The 20072-nt window shown below is 34.3% G+C and overlaps 1 protein-coding gene across 1 annotated transcript; it reads right to left on the bottom strand.

The window, feature by feature from the left end:
- Positions 1–592: 592 nt before the first annotated feature.
- Positions 593–18648, bottom strand: LOC131154964 (uncharacterized). The gene is made up of 7 exons (XM_058107822.1): positions 18174–18648; positions 12190–12417; positions 11751–11824; positions 5210–5369; positions 4949–5068; positions 4738–4846; positions 593–1055 (listed from the first exon to the last, which is right to left on the bottom strand). The coding sequence occupies exons 1-7, from the start codon at positions 18396–18398 to the stop codon at positions 874–876; spliced, it is 1098 nt and encodes a 365-aa protein (XP_057963805.1). The 5' UTR covers positions 18399–18648; the 3' UTR covers positions 593–873.
- Between the last annotated feature and the right edge of the window lie 1424 nt (positions 18649–20072).

Raw genomic sequence — 20072 nt, 5'->3', positions numbered from 1 at the left:
CCAAACTCACCCTTAATAAGGTTAAAAATATGAAAAGAGGGTTGGAATGTTTTCCCAGACACCAAAGTATGATTCCGTACCTAGCATGAGTGCTTTATCTGTATAATCATGGAAAATTTTCCCACGCCAGATTAGAATCAGCACAAAGCACAAAGAGCAAAGAAAAAAGACAGAATCATGGTGTATTTCATTTTCCAGCAGACTATCCTCGTTAGCAATTTTAGCCAATTCGGAATGAGCTTGTAGACATTCACATCCCTCACAGGTTAAAGAACCTTGGTTCGGAGGTTGTTAAAAAATCTTGCCTCACATTAGCTTCCAGGAGAGAATGAAATTCTCAAGCCTCCTAGAAGTTAATGAAAGGCAAGATTTTTTAATAACCTTACAAGTCAAAATTCTTTAGCCTCAGGAGTGGTAAAAAGTCTGCAAGCTCTTGAATATTGACATATATAGCACATGGAAGTGGAAGCCATCGATAAAACACAATACTGACATGAATAGTAAGACTTCAATTTACACAAAGTTCTCTTTAACATTTTTTTAACATCAATCCAGGGAGAATTGTTCAAAAAATCTAACGAAGGGTAGAAAATTTGCCATCTGAATCATGCACAAAACTTCCCATTTCCAATTTCATTTAGGTTCAGATAACCTACAAAATAATAAAACGTGGATACTATACAGATTGCCAATTTGATCTCAAGCTTCCATCCAGAAACTTTACACATTTTCCTATACAAAATTCTGAAATTTATTTGAGGCTCCCTCCTCTAAATAACAAACCTTCATAGAAACGCCAAGGCAGGCAATGATTTGTATTTTGACAATTCTAATCATAGGCGATGTCACTTTTAGCTAGTCATCTTTCTTCATCTAGTCAAATTCTAGCACTACTTTACCAGGAACATGCCTTTTGTCCTTGGCCTTGTGTGCCTCAATCACTTGTGTAATGGAAAATGTTTTCTCGACAGGTATTTTTAGATTCCCAGCTTCCAATAGCCTGCGGATCTCCTCCAAACCTTCTGAATCTGCTCTCATAAATGTCCACCAATATTCTGAAACAATAAAAAATAAAATGAAAAAGGAAAAGGTAATTTTATTAAAAATATAAAAGACTGACATCATAGTCTTGAATCCCATTTAAACAAGCCTATACCAAAGCAAAAGATGTTTACAATATTCTTTTATTCTTTTTTTTTACATTAAATACTAAAACTCAAATCCTGCGGCCAAAAAAATTTAACTTCTCCTACACCCAAACTCTAACCAATTCTTCTAAAAAGAACTATAATGACAGCAATAAATAACAATAAGCCATATGAAAAATCAACACTCGCAAATTTTTTTTTAATAAATAAAGGTGGGAGGTGGGATTTTCGTTTTGTGAAAAAATGTAATGAGAGAGACGAATGATCTGGCCCTTTTGATAAATATGTTTGATTATTTTCATATTCATCTGGGGAGAGAAGAATTTGGAGGTTAGGCTCTTTCAGGAGGTTAGGCTCTTTCAGGGGATTTTTTACAAGTCATTCTTCAATCATTTGATTCATCCCCTAAATACTAATCCGTTTTTTCCTTATTCTTTTATTCAGAAAGTTAAAAGTCCCTTCAAAGACACAGGCTTTTATATGGACTCTGATTTTCAAAAAAATTAATACGAATGACTTGGTCCAGAAGCAAGACCTAATAGGGTGCTATCATCAAATGTTGGTATCCTTTGACTTATGACTAGGAGGCTCGCCGTCATTTGTATTTACATGGCACTTTTGTTTGGATGCTTTGGAAAATTGTTCAGTATTCCTTGCAAGAATTGGGTTTGTCCCTCCTGCACTATTATTTTCAGAGGTTTTGGAAGGGAGGAGGAGAGGAAAGCTTTGTGATGATGCATTGTTCTTGCAATCAATTGGTGCATTTAGTTGGAGAGGGATGCCAAAATTTTAAGGGCACTGCCACATCTCATAACTTGGTCTGGAGTAGAATGGTGTTTCTTGTGTCACTTTGGTGCTTGGTGAATGGTTTTGTTTAGGAATATTTATCTTGATGACTTGCAGGGTGATTGGATTGCTTTGCTTCATTAGAATTCTTCTGTATATGCTTTTTCTCCTTGTGATCCACTTTGCCTTGTATATTTAATACAATATTTTGTTTATCAAAGAAAAATAATAAAACATTCACCTTTATTTTTCTCCTCAAAGATTACACATTTTAATAATATGATTGTTCTAATTTCTTATCTAATATATCTGTTTTATTTTAGCTCTGTCCGTTGTATGACTACATGTATTTTTGCATATATAGTACATACATCCATTTCTTTTACAGGATACAATGACTATTTTTTATTTTTTTTTTCAAAATTTTAAGAGTTGAACAAATCATTCCACAAGAATAGAGTATCTCCAAAAAAATTGGAAAACAATAAATTTTTAATTTCTTATGAGCATATTTAAAGTTATTTATCGTTTTTAATTGCATTAATATTTTAAATAAATAATTTTTTTAAGCCTAGAGTCTTCAATATAAAAATTATCTAAGCCCAAAATAGTTAGTTCATTAACTCATCAAATTGCAAATAAAATGTGAGAAAAGAATACAACATTGGACAGCATAAATTTTTCACTAAGTCTAAAATTTAAGACTAGAATCTTCAATACAAAAATAGTCCTAGCCCAAAATAATAAGTTCAATAACTCATCATATTGCAAACAAAATGTGAGAAAAGAATATAGCATTGGACATCATAAAATTTTGATCAAGTCTAGCAGCCCCCAACACCCCCTTCCCCACAAGTCCCCTTTTTTTTTCTCTCTCTATTACAAAATCCTGGATCCACCATTGTTTTCCCCCTAAAAAAAATCATGAATCTTCCCAGGCCATATATACAACAACGACAACAACAAAACCAAGTCCTAAGTCCCACTAGGTGGGGTCAACTACATGAATCATTTTCCGTCAATTTATGAGATCATAGACCATTTCTTTATGCATTACATCCTCTTCAATTTCTCCTTCAACTTGCATAATAAATCCAAGGCATCGAAATCAACAAGTGCTATTTATTTCTTCATCATCAAGTTTAACTTTATCTTCAATATTCCTCCTACTATTACTGAAATTATATTTCATATATTCTGTCTTATTTCTACTTATCCTAAAGTCTCTAGATCCCAAAACTTCTCTCCGTAATTCAAACTTAGCCTCTACTCCGCCCCTAGTTTCATCAATCAATACGATATCATCTACAAACAATATACACCATGGAACCTTATTTTGGATACTTAGTCAATTGATCCATCACTAAAGCAAAAAGATAAGGGCTCAAAGCAGATCCTTGATGTACACCTATGGTGATAGGAAATTCTCTAGTCTCACCATCTATAATCCATACACTAGTCATATCTTCTTTTCCCTAAACTTTTCCATTAATCTTCTTAACAGATATATAGCTTCTGTGGTAGATCTCCTAGGTATAAAACTAAATTGATTTTTTGAGACCTTCATTTCTAGCCTTAATCTTCATTTCTACCCTTATATATATAATAAAAAAGCCACTCAAGCACCAAGGACTAAGATGAGCACCTAAAAATTATCTGCAATATGGGTCCAAACTTACAAACATTTCTTTGAAACAAAGCTAACTCACAAGTGACGAGATGCTAATAAGCATTCCCTTTACAAAGTAATCTCCATTTAAGTTTATGGAAGTCTTAAGAGGCACTGGCACGTGATACCTCATCACTAAAGGAAGAGCATGATTGTACATGATCCAATGTGAAGAAGGTCTTCTCAACTGGAAAACCAAAAATTAATCAGTTATAAGAGAAAGCAAATGGAAGTTTGCACATCCCATCGTCATTATCATTGAGATATGTTGAATCTATCAACTAGCATAACTCTTGTTTTCATTCTGGCTACCGTCAGAATGTGAGGGAGCAAGCATGCAAATGAGTGAATGTGCGTGCATGCATGGAATGATGTTATAAACCGCATACTATATTTTCTATATATGTTTTCCTCATGAATGCCTAATCCAATGTGAAAATAAAGAAATCTTTCCCATTCTCTCTTTATTGGCCCCTCTCACAAAAGGCAGGAGTGATGATGCGCATAATCACATATGGCTCTCTTTGGATTTAAGCATACACAATTCCAATGCACTTTGAAACCAGATGATCCTTGGAAATATTCTTAGCATCCCCCCCCCCCCCCCCCCCCCCGCCCTTCTCAAAAATTATAATAATAATAATAATTGTTAAAACTTGATATACATTGTTAGCCCGCAACCTAAGAGCTTAAGTTTTTAGGTATAGTGGTATTCTAACATGGTATCAAAGCTAACTACCAAAAGGTCCTGAGTTCTAGTCTTGTTGCCCGTGTTTGTTGTGTGATGTTTGAAAAATTATTGTGCACCCTATCATGGGTGTTATTTATTGTACATTTATCTCTCCATGTGCTGGTGGCTTGTACAAGAAGTGTCAAAACTTGATATACATTATTAGCCCATAACTAAGAGCTTAAGCTTTTAGATAAAGAGGTATTCTGATGATGATGATGATGATCATAATAATAATAATAATAATAATAATAAAGTCCTTAACATCAAAACTAAAAGTCATGTTAACCACCAAGTTCGACAATTGAATAGCATGGCATGAACAAATATCTTAAAATAGAAGGAAAGATTTTTTAGACTAGTATTCTAGTTCAGATTATGGTGCAATAGTTAAATGACTATACCTATTCCATGAGAATAGCGGTATTGAATTTGCTTCTTCAATAAAATTGCTGTTGCTGCAGGAAGCCCAATAGCTAGTCCATATCTATCAGTTAAAGATGCTGCTTCCCCCTAAAAGAGGAGAATAAAAATTTACAATTGCGGCAGCATTCAGAAAAATATTCATTTGAAATTCCTCACAAAAGAACTCTCAGATAAAAACCTTCCATCTACCTGCAGTGTCATATAATGCCCACCTCTCTTCAAGAAAGTGATGCCTAATCTTTCCGTATCCAGCATACCAATTGTGTCCAAAACGGCATCAAACTTACCATGTATGACTGATTCAATATCCTGTAAGCTGAGAAACATGTTAGCTCCAAGAAGAGAAATGACTATTTTCGAGAAATAAGCTGAAAAAATTACTAAAGCATCAGAATTTCAAACATCTAGCAATGTGGAGTAAAAAAGACTCAGAACTCAATATATCATCACCTCGGCAGTGTAGTCAACGGCCTGCTCAGCACCAGCTCCCAATACCCGTTCTATACTTTGAGCTCCACATGTAGTTGAAACATGGCAACCTGCAGCCACTGCAAGCTGAATTGCAGCAAAACCTACGGCTCCTCCACCACCCACTACCAATAGCCTTTGTCTGTAAATGGAATCATGAGGAAATAAACAACATAAAAAAGACAGTCATCTTTCATCATACTGTACAAGCTTAATGCAAAGACCAATGACCAGGAGATGTAATGAGGAAAAACAATCTGCAACAGCAGAAACACTAAATAGGTTTATATGAAATTCTATCTGGCAAAAAAATTGTATGACATACAATATCGTGTGGCAGCTGTGGCTTCTCAGCAGTTGCTATTGTCCTTAACACAAACATAAACTTGGCATAGATGAAGTAAAAGAAAAATAGGAGCTTTAGTTTGAACTGTATATCCCACAGGGGAGGATATAGTGCTATGATGAAAATAGAAAGACCAGTGGAATGAAAAGTACGATTCATAAGAAAAATATGAATATTGTTATGAAGCAGAGGTAGGAGAAAAATGGGTATAAAAAGCAACACACCATAAAGACCAAGCAGAAGATTATTTTCATAATGCCCACAAGATGACAAATTTTAAAAATAAATATAAGCATTACCTGTTTGACAAAATGCGACAAGAAAAGCAGCCAATATTCGAAGTTCCAGATTACAATGTAGCATGCATACCATCCAAAAATCAATATTTATGCATGCATTGTTGACATTTATGTTGGATGTTTCAAATTAAAAGGAAAAACTATCTATTTAATAAATATTATATAACAATTGTTGGTTTTACTTTAATCAACAAACAACAAAACAAAACCAAGCTTTAGTCCCACTAAGTGGGGTCGGCTATATAAATCATTTTCCGCCAATTTATGCGATCATGGACCATTTCTTTTGATAGATTCAAGGATATTAAATCCTTACTCACTATCTCCTCCCAAGTTATTTTAGGTCTATCCCTACCCCTTCTACTGCCCCCCACAAAACTAAGTCACTCTTCCTCACAGGTGCACTATAAGGCCTACGTTGCAAGTGTCCATACCATCTGAGTCGTCCCTCCCTTATCTTATCTTCTATAGAAGCTACACCTAACTTACCACGAATATGTTCATTCCTTAATTTATCTTTCAATGTTATACCACTCATCCATCTAAGCATCCTCATCTAGGCAACTTTTACTTTTTGGATATTATGCTTCTTCGTCGCCCAACATTCTGATCCATATAGCATAGCTGATCTTATAGCTGTCCTATAAAACTTTCCTTTCAATTTTAAGGGTATTCTACGATCACATAGAACACTTGAAGCACTTCTCCATTTTACCCAACCCGCTTGAACTCTATGCATTACATCATCCTCAATTTCTCCTTCAGCTTGCATAATAGATCCAAGGTATCGAAATCTACAAGTGCTATTTATTTCTTCATCATCAAGTATACGTTAAATTTAATATATTAATTTTAACGTTTTAAAATATTAACTACCACTTTAAAAGTTTCGTATTTATGATGTTGGAAGTTATACTTAATTTTACCTATATAAACTGTGATCCAACTTCATTTCAAGCTATGGTTTTTCTTCTTCGAAATAACATTATCTTTTACTCTTCTTTGAAATTTATATTTTGTCTGGTAACTAAGTGACACTACATCTCCTATAGCTCTGGTGTTTATGAGTGCACACAAAACCAAGCCAACTAAGTAATCATGGAGGCCGTGCGCACAGTGACTATATGCACCGAGAAATTTTCTCCGTAGTTGCAAAATTGGCTTTAAGGACAGTGGTCCTTCCATACCTCAGCTTCTGATAAGTATTTGTTTTTTTATTTAATATTAATTTTATTAGTTCCTTCTATTATATTTCCAACAATCTTAAAGCCAACTCATTTTAGAACAATGAGAACAAGGCACGTAGTAACAAATTTTTCTTGCACACATGAAATTTACATTTAACCATCTTGTCCTAATTTGTTATGGTTAAGTTTTGGTGCTTTGGTCGGGCCCTAAATGTCGTAGTAATGATCAAAGCAATTTGTTGATTGGTGCAATCACGATGTGTTGAAGTTGGCAACAAATGTGTGGATCAAGTTATGTTTCGATAAAGTAATGTGTTTGTTCCTTTGCTTAATAACATGATATAATCACCATCTCTTTCACTATTATTTAACTTAGTCCCTTGTAGTTTAGAATTTATTCTTGGTTTGAAATGTTTTACAACTCGTTAAATTGATATTATTTATATTTTCTAGAAGTTCAAATGATAAATTTCTTTTCCCATTTGTGTGTTGCACAACTTTGGAGAGTCAAATAGGAACATTGGAGTTGATGGCAAAATCAATTGCAAATGATGTCACAAATATTGTAGAAATTTTAGATCATTAATCTATAAAGCAATTTTAGTAAAATTGCATTTACTTTATTTATTTTGTCAAAAATGCTTTTAATTTGGTGTATGTTGTGGCTAGTTTCATTTGTCCTACATGTGCCGACTAAGACTTGGGATGTGTAAGTGATTCAATTAAGCAAGAGTGTTTGACTTCTCCCATCTACTTCATTGACATGTTCAATTTTGATTGCCCCATCTCATTTGCATTTTCACCCAATTCTTATGAATTGTTAAAACCTTAATACCTATCGTTCGGGTTGATTTATTTGAAAATTACTTGCATTATTTGTAAACCAAATCCAAGTTCACTTATGAAGACTTTCAATGGTAATAATGCTTTGGGAGTGTCAAATAATTGTTGGTTATGTAAAAGAACTGCATCTATTACAAAGCATAGAGATAGTTATCCTCAAGCTTAAATATTGTTACCTTCAATGGGTGAAGCATGCATTTCAAGGGGGCAAAAAATACAGTTATATAACTCATGTGAGTTTCTTAATTTCTTTTTTTAGATTTCTTTTTGGGACCCTGTTTTCCTTTTTCAAACTAATGGTAAATTTGTTTATAAAATGGGGGAAAACATCTTGGGATATAGATCACAACCTAATTAATAGTGGGGTTTACAGTAATATAAGAACTTAAATGCTCCCCACTATTGTTATGACTTGTTTTTAAGTGGTGGAAGCATGTGTGCATAAATGAGCTGACATTATTCTTGAATTGTTTTTATTATGAATGCTCCAGCCATGTACATGGACGGTATATAGTAAAGTAATTTCTTTAGTGATATCTAAATGTAAAATTTTTACTGTGGCATTAGCATTTTCAGTGGATCATTTTTTTACTACTAGTAGACAATATTATAATATTTTGTCTTTCGGTTCTATTACATAAAATATAATATTACCTATTTTTCCCATAATGAGGCGAATTCTCATAAGTCACACAAATTTATTATCATTATTTGTGGGGGTATCTATCCAATGTGGTTTTTGGTATTCTTGTTCATTCATGAAAATGTATGATGATGCATAAATATGCAAAATATATATATGTTCCATGATTGTTTTATTGATTTTTGTCTTTGAGTTAACAAGTGCAAATAAGGCATAATACATGGAAGCAATGGTGTGGGGATGAAGTCACTTAGCTATAAAATGGCACGGAGAAATTAAAGTGTAAACACACATAGGTGTGTAAATTATGTAATTTTGTGGTGCATTATCCAAGTGGATAATGGACACATAGTCATAGTATTGACATTGGTTAGTGTATATGTGGACTAACCTGAACTAATTGAATAGTCAATTGAGCTATTACTAGTGTGATTACAAAAATGTGGGGATACCTAGTATCAATATGATCAAAATATGAGAATTGAGAAACAACTGTTGATTAATAAATTCCTTGACTAAAGGATTAGCGAAAAAGCTAATAGAAAATAAACACCAAGGGGGATGTGTCTTAAGCCCTTAACATAAACCACTAATGATGGCAACCCAACCTATGTGATTAGAGATCTCATGAATTAGGTTCAATTGGTAATAACAAGTCATTGAGTAGTTTGGTGAGCACTATTATTTGTTTTGATCATCCCTATGGTGTTTTGAATGGTGCAATTGTAATGATTTTGAGGTTGAGTTTATCTCTTAATAAGACCATATCCTTTGTTAGGTGGTGTATTTAGTTACAGTTACACACTTGATGGATTTTATGTGAGTGTGGAAGTAGGGCCGCTTCCTATGAAAGTTTACTGGACTAAAACTTTCTAGAACACTTATGAATATCTAGGTATGGGACATGGCCTATTTGTACCAACCTGCAGGAGTTTTGTGTCTAGAGATGTTATATGAGTAATATATTTATAATGTTATGCTAAAAGAATTTGGTTCAAGAATTTAATATTCACCAAGTTCTTGTAACTCAAAAACATATTTTCTCTAAGTGCAATTCAAACTAAAAGGTATTGCACCCAATGCATTACATCTCGTAATTACCCAACACTAATTTTTATCTTTCTTCGATTTTTTTAATTTGAACCATGTGGGGGATTGTTGATATTTATGTTGGATGTTTCAAATAGTGTTTTAAAAGACTCAATCACCTCAAGGCAAGGCATGCCTAAAACGTCTCGAGGGTTAATATAAAATACCAAATTCCAAGAAAGGCTAACACATTACTTGCTCAGGCTTAAGCATTTTTACAAAATGCACGCCTTTTGCGCCTTTTTTAGTTGAGGCTTACGCATTTTGGATTTGTGATTCTCAAGTTAGAATTGGTTAGAAAATTTTAACTACATGTTTATATAAAAGGAATGTCATAATATGAGTTGATTTCTAAAACTCTTGAACCTCAACCTTTCCAAAATAACTAAGAGTTCTATCTTAGATCATGAAAATAGTTTGAACTTTATAATAGTATGGTTATCTCATCATGATTTAAGTCATGTACTCAAATTTAGCAATTTTTTAATGCCCACAAGTAGTTTGCAAAGTACATATAATTATTCTTTTTTTACATTATATTTGTGATTTTCTTAAGTTTTTCTTTATTTTTATAATACATATAATTTATTTGCATATTTTTATCTTAAAAACAAATTCCCAAAAGGCTTACGCCCCAACACCTTAAGGCTTATGCCTCACTTCTAAACAATTAAAACGCCTCATCTTACACCTTCGCCTTTTAAAACAATGGTTTCAAATTAAAAAAATCTATTTAATAAATATTATATAAGAGTCATCGGTTTTATTTTAATCAAGTATACGTTAAATTTAATATATTAGTTTTAATGTTCATCAGTTTTATTTTAATCAAGTATACGTTAAATTTAATATAATAGTTTTAATGTTTTAAAATAATAAATACTACTTTAATAGTTTTGTATTTATGATGCTGGAAGTTATACTTAATTTTACCTATATAAACTGTGATCTAGCTTCATTTCAAGATATGGTTTTTCTTCTTCAAAATGACTATCTTCTACTCTTTTTTGGGTAACTAAATGACACAACATTTCCTATGGCTCTGGTGTTTGTGAGTGCACACAAAACCAAGCCAGCTAAATAATCTGAGGTTGTGCGTGCAATGACTATATGCACCAAGAAATGTTTTCCGTAAGTGCCAAATCGGTTTCAAGGACAGTGGTCCTTCCACGCCTCAACTTCTGATAAGTATTTGTGCTTTTATTTAATATTAATTTTATTAGTAAATATTTTTCCTTCTATATATTTCCAACATGCATGATTATCCACTCAAAGAAATGAAAAAAAAAAAAGAGGATAAAAACATTAATAATCAGTACATAAGAAGCTAGAATGAACTCCTGGATGAGTGGTATATCTCAAAAAGGATAAAAGAGTGAATAATGAGAACATCCATGATAAGCTAAGACTAGCACTTTTAGAAGATGAAAAATGAGAAAGATGGCTAAGGTGATTTGCGCACTTGCAACAAACACTAGGATAATGCCCGGGCGAGAGTGATTTACTTGACATTAGAGGCCAGTTATCCAGTTTATTTATTTATTCTTTTTTTTTTTGGTGGGGGGGGGGGTGGTGGGAGAGAGAGAGAGAGAGAGAGAGAGAGGGCTTGGTGTGGTTTTAAAGGTAAACTTACAATAACATGAACTGAAATAGTAAGAAAGGATTAGACAGCTAGAACTTTCCACACATGTTTCCCTAAATCGTGCATAATGGTGAAAAAGGATTTGTATTCCTAATGCCCTAGTAGGACTTTGACGTTTGTTATTGCACTGCTCCGTATGCTGAAAATATTTATTATAGATGTGCTTCTTCAAGAGCTATATATGCTTCGAATGTAGAGTGAGTTTGAACAACCTATAGACATTGCACATGCCCCCACATACATAGCACAAATTTCATAGCATTCGACATGAGCTGATTTAATTGCAGTAATTAACTGTATTTTGCAACAAAAATAGAAAAGAAAATTCAAGCATGCAAGAGCAATTTACTGTTGGTTAACTTGGTTCAAGTTCTATTATATGGCAATTCGCTCATTGACAGCGAATGTTTGTCAAAAGAACTTGTTAAACTACCTCCTTCAAAAAATAGTACGATTCTATCAATATAAACATACCCCTTGGTTATCCTAGCAGTACTTTTTAGAGCACGCCATGCAGTCAACGCGGCAAATGGAATGGCACTCGCTTCCTACATAATCACACAAAATTCTGTAATCATGTTCTGTGGTCAAAAAATATGTTCAATAAAATTAAAGGAAATCAAACAAAATCTACCAATTATGAAACAAAATTTAAAAATTATGAAGCACCATATTAATCTCAGAGAAGTAGAATTTTTAACAAATTAATGAAGAGGATGGGAAGATGAGAACACAACTTAGGGTACAGCATTTGCAAAGAAAACAAAACAATAAATCTGATTAAAACAAGAGTAAGAAATAATTAATTACAATTTACATAAATCCAAAGAAAGCACATGCACAAACCACGTAACTGCCAAGAGTTACCTAAATTACCATTTCAGCTTTAAGCAATGAGAACTCCAATACTTACCACGTGGGTGACTGTTGCTGGTTTTAAAGCAAGTTCATGTTCTGAAAGAATAGCATAGTCAGCATAGGTACCCCTCAGAGCAGTTGGATGCAATGCACCAAAAACTTCTTGCCCAACACTAAAAGAACATACTGAAGCTCCTACAGATGCAACTTCGCCACTGATATCACGACCCAAAATAAGTGGCAAAAGTGGTCCAAATATGGAACGACCATAGCCTGCCCGCATCTGAAAATATTTATATTTGAATCAGTTAAAAACTTTGATTCTGTTGCACAACCAAGATATTCAAGCACAGCATAAAAAATATTATATTTTTGAGGGCTCACAGAAAGTGCATCACAAAAGCCTTCTGCCAGATCTTCAGAGATAAGTACCATCAATGTACATGCCCCATTGATATAACCTAAATCTATATTCTTATCCAATAAATCATTTTAAGGTAATTTCCAGATGCCTTAGTTAACATTTCCATTCTGTTCGGCACCATTCAATTCACTCAATAATTTAAGTATTAATTTAAGTGTCCCCAGTTCCACTAAAATAATATCAAATACAAAACACCATTTTCCCAGGAGTAGATTCCACCAATGCATAAATCAGCTAAAGAAATATTCAAAAATTGGAAGCATTGCATTCGATAGACAAGACCCTTACTCAGGATCCACCATTACTGTATGTCTGTCTCCACTGCCCAAATCATGATTATAAAATAAAGCATTTTCCACAATTCTACTTGAGCTAGGGTAAAATATCAATACAAAAGAAAAAAAAATAAAAGAAAAAATGAAAAAGAAAAAGGAGTTCAACTATACATGAACACAATTGGCTTGGATGAATGGATGCTGGCCTCCTCCGCAACAAGGTATAAGATGGTCTGCCACTCTAGGACACCCAATCTGCGCACCTCCTACTGTAGATTGAAAACTAGGGCGAGGATTGCGCAGAAGCATGGTGAGTTAATTCAAAATTGACAAACTGAAATTTTCAGTTCATGGATTTTTGGGCGGGTTGGGTGTTGTAATTGTATACCAACCTGACCATCAGGATGGTTGATGGTCCTTCAAAGTATGGGGATACATTACTATCAAGATTTATTACATAGCCTTTTCTATATATTAAATAAATAGTAACATTATAATATTACAGCACTAAGCACAAACAAAAACATATAAAATATGTGAACCCTCTGGAGATGCACTAGACTATATCGTTTTTTGCAAAATGGCTGCTCCCACATATCCGTCCTGCTCTAGCCTAGATTCTACTTTCCTTCAATTAATGGAGTGTGATTCAGTGCATATTGGACTACTAAAAGATGACTATGTTAAAAAAAAAAAAAAAGGGGGCAGCCTAGTGCACAAAGCTCCCGCGTATGCAGGGTCCGGGGAAGGGGCGGACCACAATGGGTCTATAGTACGCAGCCTTACCTTGCATTTTTGCAAGAGGCTGTTTCCACACCTCGAACCTGTGACCTCCAACAATTGGCTGACAAAAAGGTTCATGGCCAAAAACGGCTAAAATGATCTACTTAAGGGAAGAATTAACTTATCTTAGTCTCATTTTAAGAAGGCTAAATTGACATTACTTTATGCTTTCTTAGTTACAAACACAGCTTTAAATTTCCTTCTCATTTTTCAGGAAATGACAACCAGACGAAGGTAACAGAGGAAAAATCCAAATCATCAATTTCATATCAGTTTTGTTTCTTAAAAATGAAAACTAACTCAACCATGTCAAACAGTTGTTCCAAGCACAGTTAATTGTAGTAGATTCATTTTCTTATGTCCATAGTACAGAGTACAATCTCTGTACTGCTGAGAAAATCAGGAAATAAAAACAAATTCTAATTTTTTTAATCTAAGAGTTCATTGTTGGGACATTAGAAAACAGCATCTCTGAACACAGCCTATTACGATTATTTGGCTGAGCCCGCATAGCAGCATGAAATTGAGCCTCTCAAGTCCCAATCTGACAGTTCAATTGCTTTATACGCAGACAAAATTGAGACTAAACTACATGCTCCACTGCCCAAAATCCACAAAAGCATTTATAAATTAGTTGACGAACAATTTTTGAATTCCACAATTACATATCTGCACAACCAAAGAAAAATTTAGAGCAGTTGACTTTCCCTTCTTTTTGTCCAGTTTATAACAACCAAAACAAAAGAAAACACCTGAGTTTAACTTTTAAAAAATAAGAAATACCTAGAAGGGACAGTTCCTCCATATAGGATTTGAAATCCACCAATCACATGTTATATTAATGTTTGGACTCAATAAAATGAAGTGGGACCCACACTAAACCGTATCTCTCACTTGTGTGGGTCCATGTGCTCACATGGCATCTGGAGATTGTTGGGTTCAATCCAATGCGGAGGAACCGTCCCTTGCAAATCTTTCACTTAAAATTTAAAAAAAAAAATTAAAACTAAACAAATTTTTTCCATTTTCTGATATTCCCATAAAACAATCTGATGTGAATCGTTAGCAATCAGTCAGTTACTTTCAGTTATGGACAGTTAGAGCCTTAGAGGTTAGTCAATTTCTGATAATTCTGTTATGAAGGGAAGAGGTTACTCATTGCGAAGGATACAAATACAATTGTAAAGGACAGAGCATAGGAAAACAAAAGCAACTACAATGACGAAATTTCCTCCTCCATTCTTCTCCTCTAAATTTCTTTATTCTTTCTGATTTATCTCTTACTTCTTCTTTCTCTTATTTTCTCCCCTGTTTTTTCCTAATGCTCACAATTCATCTGCAACCTATTTAATCATCTGCAAAAAAGTCATCACTACACATCAATTGATATTAGAGCTCAATCTTGGAACAAGGCATTCATAGGAATGGATGGGATGCCAGGGGGGTAGCATTGTTACTCATGCCCCGGTACCTTGTTATTTCTTTCCCCTCATTCAGTTTACAGTGAGTAGTAGTGCTCAAGTTCGTTTCTGAGAGGAAATTTGGGTGGAAGAGACTTTGGTAGAGTTATTGGTGTCACATTTGTATAGACTTTCTTCCATTCATAATGCACCAATTTCATCAGAGGGGGGCTCTGTTTCATGGATTGGCACTTTTTAGGAGTCTCAATGAAAGAGATGTTGATGAGCTCCCTTGATTATGGAGTGTTTTGAATTCCTTTCATCTTCTAAAAAACGGAGGCATGCAAGGTTTCACATTGAGACTCTTCGGCGTCCTTTTCTTCAAAGTGTTATTAATTCATCTCACAAAATTACTAACTCCTAACCCTTTCCATTTGGACAATGCTGTGTGGAAGGCAAAAGTCCCTTTTAAGATTCGAGCTTTCATTTGTACTTTCATTCTTAACACATTTATATGAATGACTTGCTTCAGACTAGGAGGCCTCATAAGGCTCTCATTCCGGGTTTACATACGCATGATGTTTATAGTGAGGAAAACAAGACTAATTGTCATTTATTTCTACATTGATGGGTGCAAGTTTTTTGTTGTTTTCCTGCTTTGGTGAGGTTTGGGTGGCTCCAAAGACTGTTCATGATTTTATAGAATTGAAATTGGAAAGGATAGAAGGAGGAGAAGTTTTTGGAATTGTACAGTTTTTGCTACATTGTGAATACTTTGGCTAGAAAGGAGTGCAAGAATTTTTTAAACACCAAAAGACTTCTCTTGACCTGCTTTGGGAGAAAGTTACAATCCTTGCTTCTTTTGGGCTCATTCTTTTGGGGGTTTTGAGGGTCTTTCACTGTCCAATATCCATTGGAAGGCAGTCTTGACATAACTCTTTTTCATCTTTTATTTTTTTGGAGGATGCCTTATCCTCCTTCAACTGTATTTTTCTCTGTTCATGCTTTAATGAAATTTTCTGTTATCTAAGAAACAGAAGATATTATATCTCAAGATTTCAAGAAATTAGGAAATATGGTTCTTTAAATGAAGACATAATATGGTAGGACATTGGTGCAGAATGAGAGATCTTTTGCAGAGCTTCAAGAGCTAGTTACTATTTTGAGCCTACAAATACTCAATTAATGAGTCAAACTCAAGGAGTTTACGGTTCACATTCAATGACTAATGCAACTAGTCCTTCAGTTATGATTCAGCAACATATCAAGCTCTGGCCAAATTTTCAAAAATGGATTTTCACAAAAGGTCTTCCAAAGCCTCAAGGAAAGGAAGTGATTATGGTGGTAATGTATAGAGTGATCAAATATAGGCATTTTTTTGCCTTGGCACACCCATATAGTGCTGAAACAGTTGCTCAATCTTTCTTAGATAATATCTCCAAGTTGCAGGGGTTTTCCCAATCCTGCAAGGAATCAGGGGAGAACTGTGAACTTGGAAAAAAACAATGGAGAGAAGCAGAAAAAAAAAATGAAGTAAAAGGGAAATAAAAAAAAGAATCAGATTTCTTGAGTATCTTTTGGAAGGAATTCTTCAAATTTTAAGGACTCTCTCCACGATTTACTTCTACATACCACTCACAAACAAATGGTCAATCCGAAGTTGTCAACAAATGTTTGAGCGTTATTTAAGATGTACGGCAGGAGATGCACCTATTACTTGGAGCAAATGCTTCTCAATAGCAGAATATTGGTATCATCCAACTCTCCCAATGCCATTAAAACTACACCATCTGAAGTACTTTATGGATATCCTCCTCCATTACATATTCCCCATCTCCCAATGTATTCTTCTGCACCAATTGTTCATAGTTATGCGCAAGACAAGGGACTTATGTTTAGAATATTGAAGTCTCATTTGAACAAGGCTCAGCACAGAATGAAAAGGATAGCAGACAAGCATATAAGCGAAAGACATCTTCCAATTGGTGATTGGGTGTACCGTAAGCTGCAGCCTTATGGGCAACAATTTTTTTGGTTCATATGAAGAATTAGAAACTTGCTCAAAACTTTATTTTTTGGATAAGAAAAGCTTGCTCCAAAGCATTATGGTCCTTTTCATACTATCAACAAGATAGGAGCAGTTACATCTTATTTGGCCTTGCCAATGGAGGCTCAATCCATTCTACCTTTCATGTTTTCCAATTAAAGAAGGCTATTGGAGATCAATACACATTTGCTTCCCCATTCCTGCCCACCACATTTTCTTATTTCTTATCCTGCCCACCAACAAGCAGCAATTCTTGATGAAAGAATGGTGAAAAGAAAACTTGCTTCTGCTATTCACATGCTGGTTCATTGGGCTAATATTTCATGGAATTTCTTAATCAAGTGAAAGTAAAGATCCCTAAGTTCCTTGAGGACAAGGTTCTATAAGGGCAGTAAATGATATGAATTGTTAGCAATCATCAGTTAATTTCTGTTAATACAGTCAGAAGTTCAATGTCTGTCTATTAATTTAAATCTGTTATGGAAACAAAAAGGTTACTCATCAAAATGGATATAATTACAATGGTAAAGGAGGAAGAATGGGAATACGAGAGTGCATACAACTTCACGATTCTCTCCTGGATTCTTCTTCTCTATGTTTCTCGAATTCTTTCAGATTCTTTCTTATTTCTCTCCTACTTCTTCTTATTCTCCCCTGTTTCTTTTTCTTTTCTTTTCTTTTTTTTTTTTTTGGTACAAATGTTCACAGTCCATTTGCAATCTAGTCAATCATCTGCAAAGCCTCATAACTACAAATCAAAATTACAGTCATCTTCTAATTAAAAATCTTCTTTTAATCCTGCAGGAAGCGAAGCAAAAGTGGTTAAAAAAAAAAAAAAAACTGAAATTCTACTCTCTTTTTTCCTTCATTTCCTCATACACGTCAATACTGCAGAGTTTCCAGGCAACCAAACGCATGCTATAATTGAGTTTGGTTTTTCCAAATTTATTTTATAACAACCAAAAAAAAGAGACCTCAAAACCCCAAAACTCAATTTTCTTTCAGCCTTCCGCCATTTTCCCCTCATATACAACACTCAGAATTGTAATCCCCAGCAACAAAACAAAACAGAAGCAAAACAATTCAACAGAAACAGCACATAACACTAACCCGAGTGTCAAGAGGGTTGATCGACACCGCGCGAGCGCGAACGAGCACATCATCGGGCTTCAGATCAGGTACATCGACATTAGGACGAAGCTGGAGCACCTCGGGCCCGCCGAAGCGCGGGAGGACGACGGCCCGGCAGCTGGAGACGATGCACCGGAACCAGCCCAGGGTCGGGAGAGGCCGGAGGAGCTTGGAATCGCAGGCGCCGGATCTTGAGAAGTGCATTGTGAGATGCGTGCAGCGGGCGAGTGAGGGAAAATTTCAAACTCTGGCAGGCGGAGAATGTGGAGACGTGGTGTGTGTTTTCATCCTGTGATCGAAGAAGAGAAGACTCTGGCAGGCGGAGAGTGTGGCGACGTGGTGTGTTTTCATCTTGTGATTGAAGGAGAGAAGGACTCATGAAAGTTCTTTCTCTACTGCACCTGCATGTGGTCTTTCTTCTCTTTCCAAATCCAACCCATTGGCGTTACAAAATATGGCACGTGCCCATGTTCATGACTTCCCACTCTAGCCTAGGGTTTGGATGTTGGAAAGATTTATGGATGAAATTAATTTGGCTATGAATGAGATTATTACTCTTTGATATACATTTGAAATAGCTAGTTGACTTTAAAAGGAAGTGTTTAGATGAATGGATCATTTAGATTCACCAATTTAAAAATAAAATTAAGGCATTCGTATTCAGATATGATAACCTTTTTTTCTCTTAATTGAGTTCAATTGAGAGAGAAGGGAAAGGATTTGATAATAGCAATGAATTCAAAAAGAATAAAGAGTTAAGATATAGCATTTTGGACTCGAAAAAGAGAGTAACTAAACTAGTTCAAGATATACCGAACCTAATAGCGATTAAGGTTAGGACTATGACATGAGAGCATGAGTTCAAATTCATGGCTTCCCTATACTTAAACGTTGTGTCTTGTCCTGTTAAGAAGCATGGGTCACTAGTCATTGAGCTTAAGCTGAGTATAAGCTTTCAATTGACCAACAAAAAAAATTTGAATAATTATGTATGTTTTTATTACTTTGTATTATTATATGTGATTAGAACCACACAACTCAAAAAAATTGTATTAATAGAACTCTTCCATTTCTTAGATAGAGTCAAAGAAGAAAAGTATTTAGTTTAAGTAAATCTTAAAGAGTCTATTAATATTCAGGATCAAGAATTCTCACCTTAATAAGAGCGTAGGTATCTACTAGATATACGCCTATTATCAATACTTGAACATTTCAATTATATTATTTTTATATAAATATACTAAAAAATAATATTTTTAAATTGGTCGATGATTTGATTTATTATTAATCGTTCGATCATTGGTAATGAACACATGCCATGCAAATGTAGATAGAAGACCCCACTAATTTAAAACATTAAGTTAGTATACAAATTTAGCCTTGTAAATCAAAATCAAGGTTTATCTTCTCTTTAATTGTAAATAAATTTTATATAAAAAACATTCTTAGCTAATAAGGCTTATCATCTTTTCAAATACAACTAATACAAATAAATTTTAAAAATTAAGTCAGCAAATTTTGTTTAGCACCAAACTAACTATTATTATGTCTGTCACCCAACGAAAAACAAACCAATAAAACATTGTATGGATGGTCCGCTAGTTAATAATTGAAGTAGTCCATTGAATGCAAAAGCTAATTTTTAAATCATATGAACTGGTAACCATAAAATTTTTTTTAAAAAAAAAAATCACAAAAAGTTAAATTTTTCCGTAAATATAAGTCTTCATCGAGTGAAAGTACTTTTTAAACGTGTCGAGTGATATTTTCTATATGAAAAATGTTGTACTTTTGTGAGCCATCAAAGTCTAATAAACTTTTGTATAATTTATTGCATAAAATCATTATTCTTTTACTTAATAACCTTTTCAAAGTACA

This window comes from Malania oleifera, chromosome 1 (genome assembly GCF_029873635.1).
Source record: "Malania oleifera isolate guangnan ecotype guangnan chromosome 1, ASM2987363v1, whole genome shotgun sequence".
NCBI classification, from domain to species: Eukaryota; Viridiplantae; Streptophyta; class Magnoliopsida; order Santalales; family Ximeniaceae; genus Malania; species Malania oleifera.
This window is presented reverse-complemented; position numbering and strand designations above follow the sequence as displayed.

Coding starts and splice junctions, on each gene's coding strand:
- LOC131154964 (XM_058107822.1), bottom strand. CDS start 18,398: ATGCACTTCTCAAGATCCGGCGCCTGCGATTCCAAGCTCCTCCGGCCT. Junction 11,825..12,189: donor CAGCAACAGTCACCCACGTG/GTAAGTATTGGA, acceptor GTGATTATGTAG/GAAGCGAGTGCCATTCCATT. Junction 4,847..4,948: donor GGCATTATATGACACTGCAG/GTAGATGGAAGG, acceptor CTCCTCTTTTAG/GGGGAAGCAGCATCTTTAAC.